This window comes from Uranotaenia lowii, chromosome 2 (genome assembly GCF_029784155.1).
Source record: "Uranotaenia lowii strain MFRU-FL chromosome 2, ASM2978415v1, whole genome shotgun sequence".
In the NCBI taxonomy this organism is placed as follows: domain Eukaryota; kingdom Metazoa; phylum Arthropoda; class Insecta; order Diptera; family Culicidae; genus Uranotaenia; species Uranotaenia lowii.
In genome coordinates, this window is record NC_073692.1 from 61,537,641 (window position 1) to 61,564,034 (window position 26,394).

The following is a 26,394-nucleotide window of genomic DNA, read 5'->3' on the forward strand; positions in this document are numbered from 1 at the left end:
TTTTCTTTTATATTATTTATTAGCACCATTATTCTCTACATTGCCCTTTTCCTCTACTCTTTAGGTTTTTTAAATAGTTATGACAGTGTCAAAAGAACTAAAAATAGCAATGATAGAATTTCAACTTTGTAAATGGATTTTTTTTTAGAGATATTTTTTTTTTGCGTTCGACAAACGCTAAGTTTTTATTATACATTTCGAAGATGATACGTGTATTCTACTACTATGAATTACTTTTATTTTTTAACTTTTAACTTTATGAGTGAAAATTCACACTAAATCTCAGGTTAATAAAATCGAGTGTTGATAGAATTGAATGAGTCAACATCAAATCACACCAAGATAATATTTTTTTTTTTTTAAGTTACATACCTTTGAATTTTTATGAACATTTTATGTTTATGAAATGGTTTTTTTTTTTAACTATTGGTATTTTGTTTGTCAATACGCTCCAATTTTTTTTTTTTTTTTTTTGAGTGTATCATTCAACATATCTTGCGTTCAACTTTGTATGCAGCTACAGTAGAGGATTTCATTTGTCATCACATCATTGTTGTTTTTATTATTGGAAGGTTTGACGTTTGAAAACAAATTATTTTATCACAACATTCTCAAGTGAAACCGAAGATAGAATTTTGAAATAAATTTGGAAGCCAATCGGTTCTTGCAACATCAGAAGACCTCTTCTGGTTCTGCAGGGTATCCCACAATATTTGCCAGCAATGATGGACATCGAGAACCTTGATTCGTGGAATCGCAACGCAGCTCAAGTTTGCTAGACATGTCCCAAAATTTGTACACATTGGTTTGGAAAGGATGAAGCCCCCGAAATTCAATCTTCCATATAACGTCGAGCTCTGCTACATCGACTTCCAGGATTTGTCTGTATACGTACTCCAGTGAGAATATGACCATTAGGACTAAAAAATCGGTAAGGAAATTTAAGGGTTGAATTGTAGATTCCCATTTCTCTAACTGCTGAGCTCTTGAAGCAGTATTTCATCGATTCATTTTGAGGTGAAATATACAGAACACTAGTGAATGTTTGTGAAAAACCTCTTAACTTTCTTCTTTGCAGACTATTCAGACTATTTGAAGTGATAGAAACTTTAGGCAAGATTCATCTCATTAGCGAATGGATTCAAGGTGGAGAACTGTACAGCAGGATTGCAGACATTGGTCCACTAGAAGAATCTCATGTTTCCATATTATTCTACCAACCCCTCATGGCTGTTAAACATCTGGTAGGGTACCTACGTCGTTTTGAGGTGATATGAGATTATCGAACTTTGTTCCACTTTTTCAGCATAATCTTGGATACGTTCATCGAGACATAAAAGCTGAAAATGTTTTGATGCTGAGTGAAGAGAGAATCAAACTTCCTAGCTGATTTCGGTTTTAGCACTCAGTTGATAAATGGACCTTTACAGCACTTGGACACATTTTGTGGATCTCCACCATATGCGGCACCAGAACTGCTCAGTGATGATCATTATATAGGCGGACCTGTAATTCTTATTTTGATTTTGTAAATTGGTCGTAACCTTACCGTATTCTCATTTTCACAGGTCGACATATGGGCGTTGGGCATTCTGCTATATTTCATGTTGCAGGCTAGAATGCCTTTTAGGGCATCGACAGTACCATTGTTGCGAACTGCCGTACTCAGAGGTGATTTTGAGATATCAACAACCCTTAGTTTACCATGTAGCAGATTGATCCGTGAGTAAAATGCATCATTAACACAATCTAACGTGGTCTGACCTGGATTGCAACCATTTTAGAACGGATCGTGGTACAAGCACCGACACGTCGTCCTACCATCGAGCAGCTGTTGAAGTGCCAGTGGTTCGAATACGCACAAACAGTCAAACCTGAAACCCATAAAAACCAGCTCATCATGCAAGCCCCAATACCAGTAGCCAACATAGTGAAGTTCCTATTACTCAAAGAAAACGTTTTCGTTTTTTTCCTACTAGAGGCCAACGACGACAATATTCACCAAATCAGTCATCAAGCTTTAAAAACATAAACGCTGCCAATCAGACTGTACTTAAAGGGCGAACAGCGTCTTAGAAGAAGACTTCCTGAATTCCGGAAGAGATCATTCTCTACATTTCTCTAACTGCTGAGCTCTTGCCAATCAATGATGCTATAAACGATTGAAATTAAGATTCTGAATGTTTACAGTTTATGGTTTCTGGTTTTGGAATGTCTTTTTTTTTATCCAATTTTTTTTCCGAGTCATTATAACATTTCTGAAGAATTTTGGAGCGTTGGCTGCAAATACACATCATTAGTCATTGCTCGTCTGGTAACCGGTAGACAAATTATTCAAATAAACCAACTTGTGAAGTTTCGCTTTTTTTTTAATGAGGCAATCAACTCGACTGGCATCCATTTAAATTGCATTCCAAGAATGTTACCATTCTAACTTGGTCCATTGGTCCATACCGATTTAAGTATATCTGCTTACTCGAATTTTGTGTATTATAACTGCAAGTTTTGGTTGTGGATGTACAAATAAGTCACTGGTTCATTTTTAATTTTAAAATTGAATAGAAAGTTTTTTTAATCCTCGGTTAAAAGCTACCATAGGTTTCCTTCCTGATAAGATAACGGATCTTTTATTGAAATTCACTTGTTAGATCAACGTAATTAATATAAAATTGGGTGGCAAATTTTGTCCAACCTGGACGCAGGTAAAGCATCACTTCGGGTTCCGGGAACCGAAAAATGATGAATGCAAGTTTATCCTCAAATATGATTTTAAACCAATAGAATAGACATCTGTAACATAACTATAAATTTTGGTAAGGGATATTTAATTAAGTCTTGGGTTGATTACTTGTAAGTTGATAACACATCGACATAAGCTTCGGGATAACTTTATTCTTATTATTATAGGTACTCGACGTCATTCTAATAATTTTTAAAGATATTTTTTAAGTTACTGGAATCTGGTCGCTTAACAAATTACTTCTCTGGTATTCCGTGTCGATATGTGTAACATTTATTCATCGATCAAAGCGATCTCAGTTTTCACAGAACTACGGGAACCGGGTCGCTAGTATGTGTTAGTAATTCATCCCCTCAGGTATCCGGATTTTTTTTTCAAGAATAATAAATAATAGATTGTAAAGGCACCTTGGGTTCTCTGGGACCGGATTGCTTTTTTTGTAAATTTTCAGAGCGTCAATTTCTGTTTTTTTTTCAGGGTTATGTTTAAACATTCAAAAAGAGTTTAAGTTTTTCGAAAAATCCAATACCGTAGATAGAGATTAAATAACTTTTAATTTTGGTAAAGGAAGTTCATTTTAGTCATGGTTTCACTATTTGAAACTCGATAGAACATTAGTATGCACTTGGGATTCACATTTTCGTGATCATTAAATCTTTTAAGGCAATATTTACATAGGTACACTTTTCCTTGATTTTTGAATTTGATAGTGTAGATATTATATTTACACTATACACTACACGGGGTCGCTTTTTTGTGAGAATTCGGAGCGTCACCTCGGGTTCTCCGGAACCGGGTCGCTATTTTTTTTTAACTATGCGTCACCTCGGGCTCTTCGGAACCGGGTCGCTCTTTTTTTTGTTTTTAACGTCACCTCGGGTTCTACGGAACCGGGTCGCTTTTTTTATGAGAAGTCAGAGCGTCACCTCGGGTTCTCCGGAACCGGGTCGCTTAAGATAAACGTCACCTCGGGTTCCTTGGAACCGGGTCGCTTTTTTTTTTAACTATGCGTCACCTCGGGCTCTTCCGAACCGGGTCGCTCTTTTTTTCAAATTGTGCGTCACCTCGGGTTCTTCGGAACCGGGTCGCTTTTTTTATGAGAATTCAGAGGGTCACCTCGGGTTCTCCGGAACCGGGTCCCTTTTTTTTCAACTATGCGTCACCTTGGGCTCTTCGGAACCGGGTCGCTCTTTTTTTTTTGTTTTTAAATTATGCGTCACCTCGGGTTCTCTGGAACCGGGACGCTTAAGATAAACGTCACCTCGGGTTCTTCGGAACCGGGTCGCTTTTTTTAACTATGCGTCACCTCGGGCTCTTCCGAACCGGGTCGCTCTTTTTTCAAATTGTGCGTCACCTCGCGCTCCTAGGAACCGGGTCGCTATTATGTAAAAAAAAAATCTCAAATCAAGTAGCATCACTAAATAATCTTACCAACTGCGCCATTTGTCGTAACCCTTTCTTTTATTTGCACTTATCTACTTTACACTTAACACTTTTTTTTTGCAGAATCAATTGAACACCAACCGTTCGCGTTAAAATTCGTTAATAAACTGAAATATATAACGTTGTCCTTTTCTTCCTCGATTTGAATCCCTTTTTCTCTCTCAGACTTTTGCAATCATGCTCTGACACTCTCTCGTTTTGTATAGTATCAGCAACATACACTGAGAGAATATCGATAGTGTATATTCATTGTAACACAAAGTTATTTTCTGAGCAGACGATATACTCATTTTCTTTTATATTATTTATTAGCACCATTATTCTCTACAACTTGAAGCAATTCATTAATTAAATATCAAGATAAAATCTAGAGTTTGTATAATTTTATGCTTAACAGTTATAAACATGGAACTTCATTTTTTTTAAACTGATATTATTTTAACGGATGATTGATTTATACGCCGTTTCGTAATGTAATGTAATAATCAACATTCGTCTTTGCTGCTGGCCGCTGGCTGCCCTTGCGGGTATTCTAGGAAGCTTATAACCACTTCGAATTTTAGCTGCCGGCGTGGCGTCGTGGCAGCGTGTTCGGCTATCATCTCGGAGGATCGGGTTCAAATCTTGTATCAGAACTAATTTTTTCCATTAGTTTGTTTGATTGTTTGAGTAAGCGAATCAAATAATTGTGCAGCAGAACTGGCGTGCGTGCTGGCATGTTAAAAATAAAGCAATTAAGTATTGAGGGAGGTGATGGTAGGAATAAAGATGGATGTCGAGAAATCGCAGCACCACCGCATGGGTTGGTGGTGACCAAAGGAGAGGAAAATAATTTTTTTGTTTTCGCTGATTTAACGTTTACTTGTGGGCTGAATAGAAGGCCGTTCAAATCTGTAATGGAACTTCAAAGTTTCAATAAGAACTTAAATTTTGGGCTGAATAAAAGGAACTTCAGCACATTGATTATGCTGATTAAGCTGTGTTCGACCTTTTAAACGAGACTTTTGGTTGCTTGGGGAACCAACCGTTCTAATGAAGTTCTATCCGGGGGTTCGCTCGGTGATGGATTCATCGCCCCACTATTACCGCATATCAATTTATAAAACAATCGCGTTTCGTTTAAAGTGGAGTAAACAAAAATGACTACGGGTTTGGTTCCAAGCTGAGCAGGATCTGAATAAGAAACTCAAATTATATTTTTGTAGATGTTATTCTACCTCTGTTGGTTGATTTATTAATTTTAACTGTGAACTTGTTCAGGGACTGGTCAGCTTCACTACGCGTTAAACAATGCTAATCAGCTGATCATCGAAGATGGCGTTACCATCGCGATGTTTATGCGGAGCGGAATTCAACCCAAACTCGCAGAATCTCACCGTTCGCTGTCTCACTTTCGTCGTCGTCTTTATGTCCGAGTCATTTTCGCCTCCCTCTCATCTCACCGGTTCATTTTCGCGCGGCCGTGCAGAAAAAGATTGTCACCGGATCGACGACGAAATTGCGACCGATCATGAAGGGACAAGGTCCATCATAATCATCGTGGTCCGTGGTACGTAAAGTTTGTGTAAAATATCCTCATCGGCTCGGTTCCTCTCTTGGATGTAAAGCGGCAGCGTAGAAGCAAGCACAAAAGGATTCCAAAAACACAAGGAGAGCGAGAAAGTTTTTGAAGCAGAAAGACACCAGGTCGTTTTCATCCCAGTGACAAATCATCCAAGTTGGCTGCCAGCAGTGGCAAGAAGGAAGAAAAAAAAAGTGAATGAGTGACGCACCGAAAAACCAATCGAATTTGTGAAATTGGAAAATTGCTATTTTTACCGGAGGGAAGAACACTTAACTCTGGACTACAAGGACCAGGCAATTGATTGGCTTTGTTGGAACAGCCAACAGGATCAGGACCGAATCGATTTGTGCGTTTGTGTGGAGGTGTTCCGAGTTAATTTTTCATCGCCTCGTTCCGTTTGAGCGGAAACAAGTTGGCTAGCTTGTCATGGACATTGCATAATAAGTGTGCTGCAAAATTTTGGAACCTTTATAGGAGGCGTTATTCCCTGGCAAATACGCGGACGCAATCAAGCGAAAGTGCTGCATTCCGGAGGATTTCGGAATTTTCTTCTCGTGTAAGCTGAATGCATTTGGATAAGGCGCGGAAGAAGTAGCGCTCGCGGAAGGTGAGGTGGAAACTTTCTGATTTTTTTTTCTCTTGGCTCATCGTTTATTCGGTCATTGGGCGTGTGAAGGGAAAGTGAGCTGGATTGCTCACCGGTCACGGTTTCAGCTCATCCCGTGAGTCGTGAGTGCTTTGTTTCGGTTTCTGAAATATTTTTGTTGTTTTTATTCGATGTTCGGTACGGTTAAGCCTATTTGGTTTACTTTTGAAATCGTTTTGTTTTTGAACAAATGAACTAATTTATCTTTTAAAAGTCATTTTAAGCCTTTATACTTTGTTATTTTGAAGTTTTCCATATGTATGTATTTTTTTCCAATGACAACTAAGAGAAGAACCACCCCGAGGCTGAAAGTCTCTATAATAAAGGAAAAAAAAATTCAATGACAACTACAACAATTGAACTGAAATTAGTTAGTTGGTTGAAGATCGGAACAAACTTTTGTTTGCTAGTAAATCACTAAGTATCCCTTGAAAGTATATTATAAACGAATTACCCCTGAATGTATACAGTAATTACTTTGCATATTCAATATGTTAAATAATTATGACAAAGGCAATTTTTGATAAAAGAGCTTGAGAATAGTTTCAGAACATTTTTTGAAAAAAATAAATTTTTGACAGCTGTAGAACAAGCTAAGGCAAAACAATCGAATTTTTTTTCTCATAAGCCGATTCTAAAAGATGTTAAATATTTAGTTTTCTTGTCCTACTAATTTTAAATAAATTTATTGTCCTCATTCAATGAAGGCTTCGTTTCGAATGTAAATTTCCTTGACCTGATAAAAAGGCCTGTGCAGGTTTTTGTGTGTAATCAACAACAACAACATACCCGTTTAACTTAAGATACAATGCTGAGAAAAAAATAACACAAATTTAGGAAATTTTAATGGAATTTAATTTACTCTTTCCTAACACTGATGGGCGTTCGTTAATTTTTTATATTGATGGTTTTTGACATACAACTCTCTTCAAGACTGCAAAGTGTTTCGACTTATGATTTATACAATACCCTCAATTTCTTTTAGTTTTAAATTCGTTCAAAATTTCAGTTCTAATTTGTTACTTACTTCCTTCCTAGTAGTCAAAATTACTCACTCATTGTTTTTGAAAAAATTGAACACTGAATTTACGCTCTTATGTTTTAATAAATTATGGTGCAACCAAAATGCAGAAATCTTTCAAAGCATCGTTGAGTAATAGATTCAGTAATCTGCTCAAAATCCTAATAACATTAAAACTCGGGTCCTTGAATTCGACCTTAGGGAATAGCAAGCACAAGATAGGTAGATCAAAAGGTATGACATTGCGCTTAACCTCAATCGACAGAGCCGTGTAAACACAGGGTCAAAAATAGTTACGAAATTTTGAACAATATGTATGGGATTTGAAACATAATTTCAATTTATGGAAGATTGAGGGGTCTTATTGTCCAAATAAGTAATCAGTTGCATTCTTTGAAATACGTTGTGTAGCAATTCGTAAAATTTATGTTCAAATGCTTTCTTTATTTTGACTACGAGATAGTTTTTCTTTGGCAATATTGCAGTATTTCAGCAAAATATTCGAATTTCGGAGAACATTTTTTCAGATGTAGTTGTAAACATATGGTGAAAAAATGACTTGTTATAACTTGTAATGATTGCTTCTTTATTTTAGATACTAAAAAAATTAATAAAGTTTCAGTTATAAGGAATTTAGCAAAAAGCAATTTTTTTTAACTGTATAAAAAATCCGCTTAAGAAATATATTTTCCATCCGCAGAGCGCTTAATGCATTGTAAATACTTTGGTAAACATTTCTATATTTTTTGCAGAATTTTAAAATTAGTAGTTTTATAATAAAACTAGTATTTAAAAAAATTTCCATACATTTCTGTGGAATTTCTATAACTATTTTTCGGTTGGCCTACTAATACATATGCAAGCAACGGAGTAGTATACCTAAGGAATCTAGCTATCCTGTAGCAAGCACAACTTCCATGCCTCATTCTTGTATCACTTCTCATCTTTGTACACAAATTGGTGAATTGTGAGTGAACTTTTTGACTTGTGGATTTTGTGCAAATGCTCATCAAAATACTGTGAGAGTCACCAGAGTGCCACAAATCACAAGGAGAGAGGAGATGAGTAGGGCGAAAAATTTGCTCTGTGTCAGAAAGAGAAAGCGAAAAATGTTGAGCTATTTTTTGTTTCGCTTTTGCTGGAACTGTGATGCAATGGAGAATTTATGCGGCAAAATTCAAAATTAAACTTTCATACAATTTTAGTTACGTGTTTAAGAGGAAATTCATTTATTCTATTTCTTTTGGATTTTAAAATTCAATTATAAAAAACAACTCGGTATCTTATTTTGAATACGGCGAATGCGCCAACATCACTGTTTCGAGAGAAACGCGTTTGACAGCTCCGTAAGCTCCCAGCAAGTATTTTATTTTGTTTTCTCTGTTTCTCGAAATCCAAATATCCTTCAGTTAACTTTGTGCATTCAAAATGTAGAGTTCTGAACGTACTTTATCACCCAGCTGAAAATTCCACTTGATTACATTTGGCGCCGCCCTATTCAAAATTCACAACCGAATTGTTTCAAACTGTTTTTTATCTGTTTAAGACATTTTAATAAACAAACATGAAACAACTTGAAACTATCTGAAAAACTGTATCTTTGAGGAAAAATGTTAAACAATTTTTTTCATAAATTGCGTAGGTAACCGCATTGAGCAGGGAATTTTATTTTCAGTACTTTTTCGGTTGCATTTCAAGCTTTTTTTTCTTAATTTCGAAACATAATAGGCCTGCCTCATAGCCATAATTGTATTATTTTTATTGTATCACAGATAGAATTATTCCACAAACAACTGATACAGCTCCGTAAGCTCCCAGCAAGTATTTTATTTTGTTTTCTCTGTTTCTCGAAATCCAAATATCCTTCAGTTAACGTTGTGCATTCAAAATGTAGAGTTCTGAACGTACTTTATCACCCAGCTGAAAATTCCACTTGATTACATTTGGCGCCGCCCTATTCAAAATTCACAACCGAATTGTTTCAAACTGTTTTTTATCTGTTTAAGACATTTTAATAAACAAACATGAAACAACTTGAAACTATCAGAAAAACTGTATCTTTGAGGAAAAATGTTAAACAATTTTTTTTTCATAAATTGCGTAGGTAACCGCATTGAGCAAGGAATTTTATTTTCAGTACTTTTTCGGTTGCATTTCAAGCTTTTTTTCCTTAATTTCGAAACATAATAGGCCTGCCTCATAGCCATAATTGTATTATTTTTATTGTATCACAGATAGAATTATTCCACAAACAACTGATATATTTCAAGTTATACTTGAAGTGAGCTCTACATATTTGTCTTTTAGTTGTTGTTTTTTCCTAACTCCTTGAAACGGGCTTTATATTTTTTATTTGATCTAATTTGAGATTGTTTGTTACACTTTAAACCAATTTTTGAGGCTTCCAAAATGACAATTTGTCAAAAATATGTTCATTTTCAGTTTTTTCATTATAATTAGTGTCTCTTAGCTGTTGTACGGATTATTTGTCTACAAATCGTTAAAATAGAAAAAAAATCCAACCATGTTTTTAGGGTTTAAAAAAATATTTTACCGAAATCTCGGCAACTCGTTTTGCTGAAAATTGAAAAAAGAAACCTCAAATTTTCTTATCAGTTTCTCCCACTGTCTCAAATTTGACAGAAGGTGAGAAAAAAAGCACTTACTCACTACTCACGCAACGGATGAGCTGGATGAGCGCTTCCATTCCATTCCTGTGCCTGATGATCGCGGAACGATGACAGCGGGGGCCAGGTGTAAAACGAGATTCGCAGATTTTGCGTTACTAATTATTGTGTCTTGCATATTTCCGTATTTTGTGTCCGTTTTTCTGCGTTAGGGTGCAGGACCCGATTGCTGGTGTCCGCTGAAAGGAAGCGGTAACTGGTGGCGCTTCGATTGGGAACCGGAAGTTTGGGAAATTTCCGGTCCAGGATTCAATCGGATTTCGGTCGTCTCTGTTTTCTGGAGGGACAAAAGGAACGTCACACACTGTTATAGCTAAAGTGAAGTGAAGCGAGGAGCAGGAGAAGAGCAGGCTTCCATTTTGCTCGTCGAGGCATTTTGACAGCTCTCTTTCTTGATATTCCGTGTGTGTGGTTTTTCGGGCGAAGAACGTCAAAAGATTTGTGCAAACTATCGTGAGAGGCCTTGAAGAAAAGAAGCTGCCAAACGGACCTGTGTGACCCGTCGGAAAAGTGTCCATTTTCCTTGGCGAAGCGGATTAAAATCGCCGACGAGCTGGGATTTCTTCCGTCACCGGACCCGGGCTTAAAGTACGTATTCAAAAGTTGGCCAAGTTGGCAGCCGGAGGGCTTCAGTCGGGGTCTTTTTTCCCCGCAGACTAGATTTCCTTCGTCGTTTTTTTCTGAAAGTTTCTTTTTCTTTTCTTTTTATTCCATCCCTCCGTGACGACCCAACTCTTCTGTTGTGTGTGTCTGTCTGTTTTTTTTTGTGCGACCACGAATCTCCGTATTCGATCTGCTGCTGTTGCTGCTTTTTGCGCTCTCGTGTTGCAATCGCAAATAACCTGCAAAAAATATCCCGCAAATCGATAACTACTTGGGCCGAAAAAATGTCGTACCATGACGGAACCGAAACGTTGTAAATACGCCTCTAGCCCCGCTATGGATTTCGACAAGAACGTAGAGGCCATGGATACGCAAGACGATAACGAGATGGATCCCCCAAACGTTCAAAATTTGGCCCCAGCCCGGGTCAACAATCCTACAAACGGCGGAGGAGGAGCTGGCGCTGGTTCGGAACAGATGAGCATGGACGATCAAGACAATCTGGATGACGAAGTTCGATCGGAAGCAACGTTTAGCTTCAAGGTGGAAAATCTTAGCAAATTGACCGATTCGGTCCTATCACCGGCATACTATGTACGCAATCTGCCCTGGAAGATCATGGCAATGAAACGTTCCAACGAGTCCAATTCGCCTCCCAGCAAAGGGTTGGGCTTTTTCCTGCAATGCAACGGGGAAAGTGACAGTACCAATTGGAGCTGTGCGGCCTCGGCCGATCTCAGACTGCTCTCGGTAATCCCGAGCCGTGAGCCATTTGTACGCAAAATTCGTCACACTTTCTGCCGAGCAGAGAACGATTGGGGATTTTCGTTCTTCATGAACTGGCAAGATATCCTGAATGCAGACAACGGATACATCCAGAACGACACCATCACTTTGGAAGTGCATGTCATTGCGGAACCACCGCGTGGTATATTCTGGGACTCGAAAAAACACACCGGCTACGTGGGTCTCAAAAACCAGGGAGCAACCTGTTACATGAACTCGTTGCTCCAGACACTTTATTTCACCAATCAGCTGCGTAAAGCCGTCTACAAAATGCCAACCGAAGCTGATGACGATTGCAAATCGGTAGCCTTAGCCCTCCAGCGAGTCTTTCACGACCTGCAAACCCAGAGCAAACCCGTTGGAACCAAGAAGCTCACCAAGAGCTTCGGCTGGGATGCTCTCGATTCGTTCATGCAGCACGACGTTCAGGAATTCCTCCGGGTCCTGCTCGACAAGTTAGAAAACAAAATGAAGGGAACATCCCTGGAAGGAACCATCCCGAAGCTGTTCGAAGGCAAAATGATCTCCTACATCAAATGCCAAAACGTGGACTACACCAGTCGCCGAACCGAAACCTTCTACGATATTCAGCTCAATATCAAAGGCAAAAAGAACATCAATGAATCGTTTAAAGACTACATAGCGACCGAAATTCTCGACGACGACAACAAATACGACGCGGGCGAGCACGGCCTCCAGAAAGCAGAAAAAGGCATCGTTTTCAGCAAATTTCCTCCGGTGCTGCATCTGCACCTGATGCGGTTCCAGTACGATCCGATCACTGACAGTTCGGTAAAATTCAACGATAGGTTCGAGTTCGACGAAAAGATTCACCTGGACCAGTTCCTGGAGAAGCCCGAGGACACCCCGGCCACCTACATCCTGCACGCCGTTCTGGTCCACTCCGGGGACAACCACGGGGGCCACTATGTGGTGTACATCAATCCGAAGAACGACGGCAAGTGGTGCAAGTTCGACGACGACGTCGTTTCCCGATGCAACCGCACCGAAGCCATCGAGCAGAACTACGGCGGCCAGGATAACGACCTGAGCATCCGACACAGCAGCAACGCGTACATGTTGGTGTACGTGCGGGAATCCGTCATCCACGAGGTACTGGAAGAGGTGAGTTTTTTCGGCTTCTTTCATCATCATCATCAGTTAGTGTTTTGTGATGTTCCTCTGTTACGAAAAAGTGCGTGGGTGGCAGACGGTGTTTGCGCGTAGTGGCCATCAAGGATACGTGGGAAGTGGGTGAAAATTTTCTCGGACGCGGCCTGCTAACCGTTGGCAAACTCCACACGAGATGATAAGTTTGACCAAGCCTTACAGTTCTCTATGTGTTTTAATTTTCAGCATTCTGGTAGAAAACTTTCTTAAAATTCTTCTTTTTTATTGTTTTGAAACGATGGTATTGATTTGTTTCAGACTGTTTATTACACATTTCTGGATACATCGACTAGATCTGGCAGACTTGGTTAGTGGCTTTGTTGATCCAATAGCAATTTGGATGTTTTTATTAAGTTTTTATTTTCAAAACATCCTTGAAAATCGTGTTTTTTTATAAATTTTAGCGTAACATTTCAAAAGGGCGAAACTGCCAAATGTAAACAAATCGAGTTAACGGTCATTCCGGATGCACGCGGTTGCACTTTACCTATCAAACGCGGCTTCATCTTAAAATCACTTAAAACTTTCAAAAAATTGATAAAATTCAATTGGGCGAAACTTCCTGTTGATGCATTTTCGTTGGAACGTGCACGCTCGAAATTAATTAACCAATTATCGTTAAAAAGTAACCGTTTTCACACCTTTCCGCGTTAAGTGATTTTTTGGTTTCTTCCATAGAAGTCATTTTTTGACTTCTCTTGAGAAGTGGAAATATGGTTACTTTTTAACCGCAAAAAATTATTGCGGAGAAGTTGAAATACGGTTAATTTTGAACCAAAAGGCAAAAGTGGATGAAGGGTTGTTTCGAATTTGTTGATAACGTAAAAAATTTAACAATTTGGACATTTTCGAAGAGAAAATAAAAGGAAGCCAAAAAAAATTGTTTGCAGAGAAAATATTTTTCTTTTATATATTTTGAGCAATTTAGAGCCATCGCACATCTTGCATGAGTAGATTTGTTTTCGTTTGACAATTTTAGGCCAAGTGGTCCAGGATCACTGGTCCTGTATTTCCGTGGAATCAGCTGAAACATTCGATCGCAACACTTTATGCTGCGGCATGCTATCTTGTGCATGTGCTGATGCACTCTCGAGAACGCAATCGGTGAACTCTGCTCTTGATTCGTTGCCTGTTCTGAACTGGGCCTACAAAGAGGATCATAATGTTAGTTAGAAAAATCTGGTTTAATCGAAGCAATTGATTCTTCCAAAAATTTATAATCCAAAGGCGTTATTCCACCGATGTCTTCGAGAACAACAATTTCCTGCTGAAGCTATCCACCAAGGCCCTTGCTGCTTCTCTACCTCGCCAAACTAGTTATGGAGATTCTCAGTTTTTCCAACAGCTTGTACACAGCAACCGATTAACTTGCCTAGAAAAGTATCATCAATATTAAATCTTTTTTAGTTGCACTATCTGCCATTATGTTTTATAACTATCCACCAAGGCCCTTGCTGCTTCTCTACCTCGCCAAACTAGTTATGGAGATTCTCAGTTTTTCCAACAGCTTGTACACAGCAACCGATTAACTTGCCTAGAAAAGTATCATCAATATTAAATCTTTTTTAGTTGCACTATCTGCCATTATGTTTTATAACTTGCCTTAAACTGCTAAGATTGCTTCCACGTCCTCGGTCGGCTTTTGGTTTTGTCCACCATTAACAGATAGATTTCCGATTTCCGTCTGCACGTTAGGCATCGCTGCAACAGGTGAAAATGTTCCATACACTCGGATCCTATTCCAAAGCGATGTTTAAAACACGGAAATTTCAACAGGCTCAAACAAATTGTTGGCGTTGTTGAGGCGATGGTCAACGAGATTGGATAGATATTGCTGTAGACATTTTTGACCAGAAATATCAGCGGGGTGAAGCCAATCAGGTCCAATCAATTATAGTAGATCTGGTGATGCAAGAAAGGCTGCCTTTGTTGTTTCAAGCGACATGCTGGCTATAAGCTTGTAGAAAATGTTTTGGAATCGGGTTCAAAGAGCGAAGATTTTCCCCCTCGGTATTCCTCGAGTCCTGTTTTCCTACGGGGCACTGTTTTTGGCAGCAAAAGGAAACACTTTTCGATCAGACAATTACTGACGCCACGCGATACAGCTAAATTGGGCCTGGTACCGATGATGAAACTTTTTTGCTTCTTTCGAACTCTAATTTTTATTCATTCTGGCAGAACTATAGGGAAATGGATTGCAGTAGCATCTAGGTATGATTGAATTATCGGTAATGGCAATTTGGGGTTTCCATTGTGTTCTCACCTGAAGATATTGTATCTTCTCCGAGATTCGGTGCTGAAAAGCAAAAATTTAATTAAAAATAATATTTATGAAAATATAACGTCAATTTACTTTAATGAATGCTATCCTCCGTTTACTGTTAGTCGCGATGTCCGTCGCCACAGCTCTTTAAAACATGTTGAAGTATTATGGTCATACGAGTACGTGTTTCATGTTCCTGACTATTCCGGAAGCGACTGAGTGAAAGTATTTCATTGTGTATGAATATTCTAAAACGGGAGTATGACATTTGGCATAAAGCCATTTGGCATAATGCCTTTTGGCATAAAGCCATTTGGCATAAAAGCCATTTGGCATAAAGGCCATTTGGCATAAAAGCCATTTGGCATAAAAGCCATTTGGCATAATTTCAGCTTACCGAGTGGTGACTGTTTAAATAAACTTGCAATTTTTTTTTCAAATTTTGCGGCGTTGCCGCAAACATCGAGGATGCATGGGGTGAGGCGGCACAAAGCCGCCGAGGCTCCCCAATCCGAGGTGGCCGCCGTCGGAAGCGGCGGCCATATTACATTGGTCTAGGTCTACTGGGGCCTCCTAGGTTTACGTGAAAGCTAGGGGTGATCCCTTAGTCCCGTCCGCCGCGCGATAGCGCGAAGGACACACTTTCATGAAAGTTCGAACGCGCAGCGTGAGGAGTCGGTTCAAGCTTAGGTCTAAACGCCTTACTTATTGCGGTTCTACAAAAGTCAACACCAGCCTCCTCACGCTGCGCGTTCGAACTTATATTAAATATTGTCCTTCGCGCTATCGCGCGGCGGACGGGACTAAGGGATCATCCCTAGCTTTCACGTAAACCTAGGAGGCCCCAGTAGACCTAGACCAATGTAATAAGGCCGCCGCTTCCGACGGCGGGTCGGCGGCCACCTCGGATTGGAGAGCCTCGGCGGCTTTGTGCCGCCTCACCCCCTGCATCCTCGATGTTTGCGGCAATGCCGCAAAACTTAAGATAAGAAAACATGCAACGTTGTCCGAAAAGTGAATCTCACACGAAAAAAGAAATTATGCCAAATGGCTTTATGCCAAATGGCTTTTATGCCAAATGACCTTTATGCCAAATGGCCTTTATGCCAAATGGCTTTTATGCCAAATGGCTTTATGCCAAAAGGCATTATGCCAAATGGCTTTATGCCAAATGTCATACTCCCTTCTAAAACATTTGGTGATATCCTCTTGAGTCATAGCAGAATGGCGACTATCAATATCACAAGTCCTCCGGCAATTCGAAGTTGATAACACGGGATGATAATTTTCTCATTCCAGTATTTACCTTTCTTGCCTTCGGCTCACGTGATTTTTTCCTTTTCTCAAACAAAACTGATTTGGAACGTTCCCTTGGCATTCAATGGAAAACAGCTTTAATTTCTACCGATTCTTCCAAGGCTGGTGGGGAATGTTTGTGTTAGGTTCGACAAAAAGTATTCTTACAAGGAGGGCCGACATACCTGAGAACAAATTTCTTAAGTTTTGCTGACACAGCTGCAACACAGGACGAAGTAGAAGTCAAAATGTATCCGTGTTTTCAAAGCTTGCTGTGGATCAGCATTCCGATGACGTTTTTCCGGAGAGGTGGATCCGATATTTTTTCTTCCGTTATCTCAGCTTAAAAAAATGAACCGGGGAGTCAATAGTTCTGGTCATTTGAAACCGGAACAAGGCTGGTATCAAAGCTCTTGGTTCAGTCCGCTGAAGTTTAAATTTCGTAATTACTTTCAAGGGAATTTTTTTTTGAAGAAAATTATTAAAAATACAATCGTTACCTTTAAGTAGGACCTTGCGGAAGCACATCCAGCCGCCGGCCAAGTCTCCTTCCTATTCACCAGATTTACAAGCAGAAATTCACGATATAGTGCAAACATTGTGGAAAAAGAAATGTTTTTCAAACATGTACGCAGCTTCTACATCAAACATTTAAATATACAAAATGGCGATGAAGAAAAGAACACTAGTTTTTTTATGGTTACTTTTTAAACAATTCAAGGTATTTTAGCGAGAACTACGACAATGGTTAAAATCGGGCTGCAAAAAATCGTTGAAAATTAACCATATTGGCAGTTCTGCAACCAAAACCAAAAAATGGTTCTTTTTTAACCAAAAATGGTTACTTAAAAACGAGCGTGTGAAGTTACGCCTATTCAAAATGGAGTGAATTTTTCTATTCGTGTAGAGCCAAAAGGCGTAACTGAGTTGACCGTGTGTGACAAAACGGCCTAATTAGTTTTTGCGTGTAGGATGAATGGGCGTAACTTCAAAACCAAAACAAAAACGGCCGATCAATTGGGCGAAACTTGCAGGCGTAACTGAAATCGAAAACAATAATAGGGCGAAACTCGAAAATCTCTGAAATTACGCGAAAAAAGTTGAAGTTCTTGACAACCATCGAACAATAAGTGATTTGATTTTGTTGAACAAAAAGTGGTCGATTTTATAAATAGGATTTGAATAGGTGTTCCGAATTTTCAAACGCGTTTTTCTCGTTTCGAGCTAACTGCTAGTTTCGCCCTTTTTAAATGTTACGCTAGAATTGGTAATAAATAGTAGGAAACGCCTGATTTTTTTCTTTTAAAAAGGGTTAAATTTGTTTTGCTTCGCATCAACTCCAGCTGTCATTTTACTTCGTATAGTTCTGCAATTCAATCTGCTGAGAAAATACGCAACATTGACTGTGATTTTCATTCAAATTTCATCTGAGTCACATGTTCTGCAAATTAATCTGTATTTTCACCACTAATTTCAAGAGTTTTTCTCAGGATAACCGTCAAATAACACATCAAGGATCTAAAACTTTTTGCAACCTTACTCATTCGTTTTTCACAACGAATGAATCAAATCTTTCTTATTATGTTGTTAGCAGTGAATCAAAAATCGCCTACTATCGAAAGATAATGACATTGTTCCAACTTGAACTTTTCATGACAAAAAAAATAAAACGGAACGATAAAGACAAATTTCTTTGCTGATTGATTCCGATAATATTTTTTCATAACATTCGTTTGTTGCTGTTGAAAAATATAAGGATAAGCGGTTCCGAAAATAGCAACTAAAACGCATCGGATCATAGCTTGAGAGATATTGAAAAAAAGCTCTTGGCCTCTTCATTAAGGAAATCGATAGGAGAATCGATTCGGGGACACTGGGTCGTGGCCATGGCCAATCTGGCCGGTTCCGGAATGAAATATGTCAAAGTTATCGGATTGAAGCTTGCGACATATTAATGAAAAGCTCATGTCCTCTTCATGAAATGAATCGATAGAAGAAGCGATTCGGGGACACTTGGTCGTTGCCATGGCCAATCTGGCCGGTTCCGGAACGAAATATGTCAAAGCTATCGGATTGAGACTTGCGACATATTGATGGAAAGGTCTTGGCCTCTTCATAAACGAAATCGATAGGAGAATCGATTTGGGAACATTGGGTCGTGGCCATGGCCAATCTGGCCGGTTCCGGAACGAAATATGTCAAAGTTATCGGATCGAGATTTGCAACATATCAGTAGAAAGCTTTTGGCATCTCCATAAACGAAATCGATAGGAGAAGTGATTCGGGGACGCTTGATCGTTGCCATGGCCAATCTGGCCGGTTCCGGAGCGAAATATATCAAAGTTATTGGATTGAAACTTTCTACATATTGATAGAAAGCTGTTGGCCTCAACATGAAGGGAATCGGTAGGAAAAGCGATTTGGGGACACTGGGGCGGTGCCATGGCCAATCTGGCCGGTTCCGGAACGAAATATGTCAAAGTTATCGGATTGAGACTTGCGACATATTGATGGAAAGCTCTTGGCCTCTTCATGCAGAGAATCGATAGGAGAGGCCAAGAGCTTTCTATCAATATGTCGCAAGTCTCAATCCGATAACTTTGACATATTTTGTTCCGGAACCGGCCAGATTGGTCATGGCCACGACCCAGTGTCCCCGAATCTATTCTCCTATCGATTTCGTTCATGAAGAGGCCAAGAGCTTTCCATCAATATGTTGCAAGTTTCAATCCGATAACTTTGAAATATTTCCTTCCGGAACCGGCCAGATTCGCCATGGCCCCGACCCGGAGGGGCCCTTCATATAGAGGCCACGAGCTTTCTATCAATATGTCGCAAGTCTCAACCCGATAACTTTGACATATTTAGTTCCGGAACCGGTCAGATTGGCCATGGCCGCGACCCAGTGTCCCCGAATTAATTCTCCAATCGATTCCCTTCATGTTGAAGCCAAGAGCTTTCTATCAATATGTAGAAAGTTTCAATCCGATAACTTTGACATATTTCGTTTCGGAACCGGTCAGATTGGCCATGGCCACGACCCAGTGTCCCGAATCGATTCTCCTATCGATTTCGTTTATGATGAGGCCAAGAGCTTTCCATCAATATGTCGCAAGTATCAATCCGATAACTTTGACATATTTCGTTCCGGAACCGGACAGATTGGCCATGGCCACGATCAAGTGTCCCCGAATCACTTCTCCTATCGATTCCTTTCATGAAGAGGCCAAGAGCTTTCTATCAAATATGTCGCAAGTCTCAATCCGATAACTTTGATATATTTCGTTCCGGAACCGGCCAGATTGGCCACGACCTCGACCTAGTGTCCGTGTACTACTTCTAGCATGGTTTCCCTTAAAGTTAGGCTAAGAGCTTATGATCTGGTCACATAATTTTTCATTATAACGAAATCAGATAGATTACCCACATAAGCAAAGCGGATTGTCCCAAGTTGTAAATATCATGACAATTTCACATTAGAATTTGTCATTATCTTCTCCCGTACCCTGGGTTCCCATGGGTCACGGCGGCGGTGTGCATGCTTGTGATAATGATGGTTTGCTATCATTGTCCTGAGAGGGTCGTTGCACACATCTTGTCAAGCATGGATCATAATATGACTCAAATTAGAAGGCGTGCTGGACACCTTTATTTAAATTAAATTAGCGGTAGGTTCAATGGTGTCCCAATTCTTCATGATCCATGTTCGGACGAAAAGAAAACCGGTTTTTGGAGCAATGCTCAAGCCGTAGCTCAAAACTAAAAAGATATTTATTCATTATCTTGTGAATAACAGTTTAAAGAAAGTTAGGCTTACATTAAATGGTTTCTTCTTGTGCGTCCTATCCGAACACCTCGCAAATAATGCCTGCTGCTAGGCTCGCCTGAATTAACAATATGTTTCGGTCAAATAATGAATATAATTTAGAAATTCGTACTACTTACGATTGTGTAGTGAAAATAACAATTTTTCCTCCACCTAAACTACTCGCGATACAAACAATTTGCTAATTTTAGATTAGCGCTTTTCGGGCAACAATGCACTGCGTTTGGAAAATTTCGACTAACTGAAAAAATCGTTCTCATCTCAACCGCCGAATCTGTCAATTTGACAAGCGCGGCAGCGCTCTATCGTATCCGACACTCAGCAGCGTCGCGGCTCTGACCATGGTTGCCAGCGGTGCCAACAGCCCCCACCGTAACTCTAGTCCAGGGTCCTGTTCCTGACTGGATTTACCTCCAATCTCCAACACCGCAAGCTTGTTCACCGTACGACGCAGCTCCTTCCCATTCGCCAAACGCACCACAGCTCTGCGCATCACTCCGTCTCGTCCAGGGATGATCTGCTGGACCACGCCTCGCACCCAGGTCTTCCTGCTGTTACCATCGGCGAAGTACACCAGGTCACCTTCCGCTACCGGTTGGCTGTCGGCGTGCCACTTCGTTGGTTGATCGATATAGGGCACGTATTCTTTGAACCAACGTTGCCACAGGATGTCCGCTAGCTGAAGTGCTCGTTTATACTGGTCCCGTAAAGCTTCAGCAGGATTGGCCGTTTCCTCCACCTGATGATGTTCCCCGGACGGAAAACCTCGGAGGAAGTGATATGGCGTTAAAGCTTCCACCTCCGATGACTCTTGGGGAACGTACGTCAGCGGTCTACAGTTGATCATTTCCGCAGCTTTGGTCAACACGGTTAGCAGCACTTCGTCGATTAGTCGTAGGCCGTCGTCCAGAGCCTTCATCGCCTCCTTGGTTGATCTCACAAGCCTCTTCCAGATCCCTCCCATATGAGGGGCTGAGGGAGGGTTGAATTTCCAGCGTGTGCGAGCTCTAGTGAACCTATCAGCACAAGCGGTACCGATTTGCAGTCCCAGTTGTCGCTTGGTAGGACGCTGACTGCCGGCCATGAACGACTCCAGATCACTGCGGAGTTTGATCGAAAACCGAAAGACATCTTCGACTGGATCCCAGAACACACCAAGAATGCGCTCCATGTTCGTTGTCTTGTTGGCACTGAAATGGACTACTTGGCGCTCCGTCGGCTCCTCCAATTTCACCAGGACTTCGGTACTATTTGAGACCCAGTTTCGAATTCGGAACCCACCTGCTGAGTGGATCTTCTTCACCTGCTGTGCCCGCATGACCGCCTCTTCCACCGAATCTGCGCTATCGAGGTAATCGTCAACGTAAGTATTGTCGACAATCGCCGCTGCTGCAGCCGGATATTCGTCTGCAAAATCCTTTGCGTTCCGGTTCTTTATATACTGGGCGGAACACGGTGAGCACGTCGAGCCAAAAGTCGCCACGTCCATGACGAAGATCTCCGGCGGATCAGTTGGTTCATTCCGGTACAGAAAACGTTGGGCCTGCTTGTCGCTTCGTCGTATACCGATTTGGTGGTACATTTTCATAATATCACCCCCAAAGGCGATGGGTCGCTCTCGGAAGTGAAACAAAACTCCAGGCAGATCGGTCAGCATATCGGGCCCCTTCAAAAGAGCCGAGTTAAGCGAAATTCCGTTGACTGCAGCCGCCGCGTCCCAGACAAGGCGGACCTTGCTTGACTTTCTTGGATTGAGGACCACGTTTAAGGGGAGGTACCAGACCTTGGCACCAGCAGCAGCGTCAGCGTAATCTTGGGCGGTCGCTTTATGGGCGTACCTCTTTTCTTGGTACTCGGCGATTTGGTTGGATACCTTCTCCTTCAGCTCCGGATTTCTCGACAACTTTCGTTCTAAGGCTTTCAGCCGCTTCACGGCCATCGGGTAACTGTCGGGCAATTGAGGGTTGTCATCCTTCCACAGCAGCCCTGTCTCGAAGCGTTGGCCAATTCGCACGGTGGTTTTTTCTAACAGGTCACGAGCACGGCGGTCTTTCGACGATTCAGGCAAAACTGAAACTGCGATTCCGGCTTCTTCCAGCATGTATTGACTACGTAGCAGCTCATGCAGCTCACGATCTGCCGGGCTCATGTCGTGGTGACCAGAAAACATTTCGGAGGTATCTGCTAAATTTTGTGGCCCGTACACTGTCCAACCAAGATGAGTTCGAACCGCGATCGGTTCACCAGGGGCCCCAATGCGTGACTCCAATGGGGCGTAGACGTGCAGATGTTTGAGTCCAATTAGAATTCGTGGAGTATCGCAGCGGTAGTCGCAGACAGGTAGCCCTTCCAGATACTGGTACTTCCTTGCGACATCTGCGAATAGTAGTTTCTGTTCGGGAAGTTTCAATCTCTCAACGGTGTGCACATTCTTCAGCACGAACTGCTCCGACGAATCAATAGCGGAAATCGATAGGTGCACTCGCTTAGAGTCGCGCTCCATGCGCGTCATACCCGCCGTCCACTTGACGATAAGTGGTTGTGGTTCTCCTCCCAGCTGAATCTGATCCGCAACGTCACGTTCCACCAAAGAGCAGGATGCGCCTTCATCCAGGAATGCGATTACGTTCACCGAGTGGTTGCCGTTACTTAGTCGGACAGGTACCATTCGATAAATCACTGGTTGTTGAATGTCGACACTGTGAGCGTTGCAATCAGTTGTGGCCACAGGATTGTTGTTGTTCGTTGGGTGAAGTAGTGGGTGGTGCATTTCATGACAGTTTCCGATGTTGCACTTGCGCTTGAAACGACAGTTCGAATCGCCATGTTCGTTGAGGCAAAGTTTGCACAGCTTCCATTTGGCCACTTCCTTCACGCGACCTTCCCAGGACAGCTTAGCAAAGTCGTCACAAAACCTTGTGCGATGATCGGTGCGATTGCAAATGTGGCATGGCACCCGGGTCTGCTGCTGTTGTACGGACTTGGATGAGGAAGAGGAGGGGGCAGATGGCTCTACTTTTCTGCTTGCCCGCTTGTCCTCGAACTCTCCGATGTGGGTATGCAGGAAACCCTCGGCACTTTTCTCCTTCACTTTCTTGTCGGCTCTCGGTTTTTCTGGCTTCGGCCTCTCTTTGCTGCAACCGTGCATCCGGTTGATGTGTTCCAACTCTAGGGCATCGGCTCCGATGGCGGTGATGAAATCGGAAAAGGTTTTTAGAGTGGAAAAACCTTGCTGACGTCTGTAGCGGATCCATTCAATCTGCGTCTGACCAGGAAGCTTGGCCACAAGGATATCAATGAGATGTGGATTCACCAAGTGATCCCGGAGTCCGGACGCAATCAGGTGATCGGTGAGTTGCTGCACGATGATGCCGAAATCCGAAAAAGTTACCGGATTTTCCAGACATGGCGGCTTCGCATTCTGCGCCTTGCGCACAAGCGCAGAAATAATTTGTTCCGGGCGCCCATAAAGTCTCCGCAATGTTTCGATGGCTTCGGGTACCGTTTCAGGCAGCATCAAATGGTGGCGCACCTTAGAGCGCGCGGGATTTTGAATAGCCTCCTGCAGTCTTCCAAGGTTGTCCAAATTCGACCAGTTGCACGCCAAGTTTCCATTGATGTAGCTGCTGTAAAACAGCGGCCATTCCTCAGGGTCTCCGCTGAAGGTCGGTAGTTTGCAGAACGGTCCTTTTCGAGCAGCGATCTGTGCCCTGGTCAACTCGGCTACAGGTGGCAAAGGTGCTTGCGGCCATTGTGCATCCGAATGTGGAGGCGGATTGGGCGGATCGCATGGACCCACTGGGCCCCCTTGATGTACGCGATGCATGGCCGAATACCGGAGTTGGCTGGAAGATTCTGGATTCACTGGTTCCCCTAATGGCAGACCGCGATTTGGCAGCGGGTTGTGCCTGGTTGGCAGATTCACTGGAACATTCGAAGGATTGCAGCCATCAATTTTCTCCGGAGGCGGAGGTGGCAACTGGTACGTAGGGAGAGGATGAGGAACGATCGGTACGTTCGAATTGCTGGGAGCCGCTCTTGTTGGATACACTCCTGGATTCCGCAGTGGTGTCATCGGCACCGTAGGGGGATTACTTCCGGACAACGGTGTCGAATATGCTGGGTACGATTGTGGACCAGCGGGAAATTTTATTTGCTCTTCACCACCAACTGAGTGCCGTGGAATATTCATCGTGCCTGGGTAGCCCTGCGATTGTGGATTAATTCCGTAGGTACCCCACAGTTGCCTCCGCTGTACCTGGTAGTCTTCATCAGCCTTTCGTCGCAACTCCAGCATCTCGCGTTCTAGTTCGAGCTGCGCCAAGCGCTGCTGCTGCTCGCGCTGCAGTTGTCGTTGAAAATTTCGCCGCTGCATCTCCCTCATCAACAGCAAATCGCGTTGGTGCTGTTCGTCAGCAGCTTTTTGCTGCTCCTCGTTCCGCTTCCAGCGTGCATCCTTCCGTGCACCCAAATCCAGGGACTCAAGGATCGAAATGTCCTCCTGAGATTCACCACCGGCGACATCAGCTTGTTTATCGGATGAGCAAGTAGGGCAGCTCCATGGTTTGTCCTCTATCTCCTCAGTAACACCGGCGCAGGTGTAGTGGAACCAGCGCGGACAGGTGTCACACTGGACCATATGGTGGTCGACATGGTTTGGCTCATCACACAGAGCACAATCATAGGCAGTTGCTTCGGCATTGGGCTCTTGTTGGAGGTTATGGTTCCTAACCTCATTTTCCATCCTTTGAGCCGAACTCATTTAATTTTTGAGTTTGTGTTCGGACGAAAAGAAAACCGGTTTTTGGAGCAATGCTCAAGCCGTAGCTCAAAACTAAAAAGATATTTATTCATTATCTTGTGAATAACAGTTTAAAGAAAGTTAGGCTTACATTAAATGGTTTCTTCTTGTGCGTCCTATCCGAACACCTCGCAAATAATGCCTGCTGCTAGGCTCGCCTGAATTAACAATATGTTTCGGTCAAATAATGAATATAATTTAGAAATTCGTACTACTTACGATTGTGTAGTGAAAATAACAATTTTTCCTCCACCTAAACTACTCGCGATACAAACAATTTGCTAATTTTAGATTAGCGCTTTTCGGGCAACAATGCACTGCGTTTGGAAAATTTCGACTAACTGAAAAAATCGTTCTCATCTCAACCGCCGAATCTGTCAATTTGACAAGCGCGGCAGCGCTCTATCGTATCCGACACTCAGCAGCGTCGCGGCTCTGACCATGGTTGCCAGCGGTGCCAACAATCCATACTGATAAGATGAATGGGAGTTGAAACACTTGCCCTCCCTTCCGTTGAACAATGGGAAAATTTTGTAGTGAAAATATCACATTTTGCCGACATAAAGTGATACTTTTCAATAGGGCATAATCTGTTTGGTAAGGTAGTTAGCTAGTTTAGTTTCATAGAATTAGGATGTTTCAAGTATTGCTAGGTTAGGTATAGGTAATGGTATTCGCCTCCCCAATGCTCTAGAAAGTGTGCATTTGCGGTTTATGAATTTCGTTGGCTTATTCTTAAATCAAGCATTTTACAAGAACTAGGGGCTCATTGGACGGGAATGCTGTTTTGACAAATATGATATTTCAGTTTGTAATACACTTCCGACATTTGTTTTTATTTATTTATTTACTTTTGGTAGAGCTATACATTTTTTCGGTTAGGATTGAAATTCATAAATCGAAGTTTAAAATAGAAAATATGATTTAGATAAGCAAGAATGAGTAGATAGTTCAGATCATTTATTTCGGGCATTTAAACACAGGCACACGGTTTATTTGAATTGAACCCCTATCGTGTAGATTGAGTATTAAAGTTTGTTTGAGAAGTTGACCACAATTAGTGATAAGGTTTTAAAGAACAGCACTGTTATTTTCCTGTTCCGTTGATAAGTTGACGATATTAATAAAGCTATTGCTATTTAAGCTTATAGTTCATTGTTGATGAGTTTAAGATACACCTTTTCTAGATTCTGTTTTTATGATATCCTAATTGAGTTATCGAATAACCGTGTAGTCCCGTAGAATCAATCACTTGAATATATATTTTTTACTTAGCAAATCTATGATTATTTCTAAATCAAACTAGGAAGAATCCAAATTTATGGAAACGAGTAAGGTAGATGACAGGTAGGGAAAATTCAACTACGGTAAGATAGTGAACCCTTCTGACAATGATATCGAGGCGTTAGCATATGATATCATATTATTTGATACCATACTGCTATTGCTCAGTTGAATTAAAGGTTGGGTTAACTCGAAGTTCATATGGGGCCCACCAACCGTCCTAGTCCGTCGAGCACTATCTTAACGCTTCCCCTAATCTGGTGC

The 26,394-nt window shown here is 41.6% G+C and overlaps 1 protein-coding gene across 2 annotated transcripts in view; it reads left to right on the forward strand.

Annotated features, from left to right (window-relative positions):
* Nucleotides 1-5,664: 5,664 nt before the first annotated feature.
* LOC129747562 (ubiquitin carboxyl-terminal hydrolase 7-like) overlaps nt 5,665-26,394 on the forward strand; it is a 28,038-nt gene continuing 7,308 nt past the window's right edge. Inside the window, exons 1-3 of one of the 2 annotated variants that reach the window (XM_055741842.1) lie at nt 5,665-6,354; nt 10,254-10,689; nt 11,034-12,615. In XM_055741842.1, the coding sequence (XP_055597817.1) occupies nt 11,041-12,615 (1,575 nt within the window). In that variant the 5' untranslated portion in view covers nt 5,665-6,354; nt 10,254-10,689; nt 11,034-11,040. The remainder of the gene's footprint in view (nt 6,355-10,253; nt 10,690-11,033; nt 12,616-26,394) is intronic. The other variant, XM_055741843.1, reaches the window with a different exon arrangement.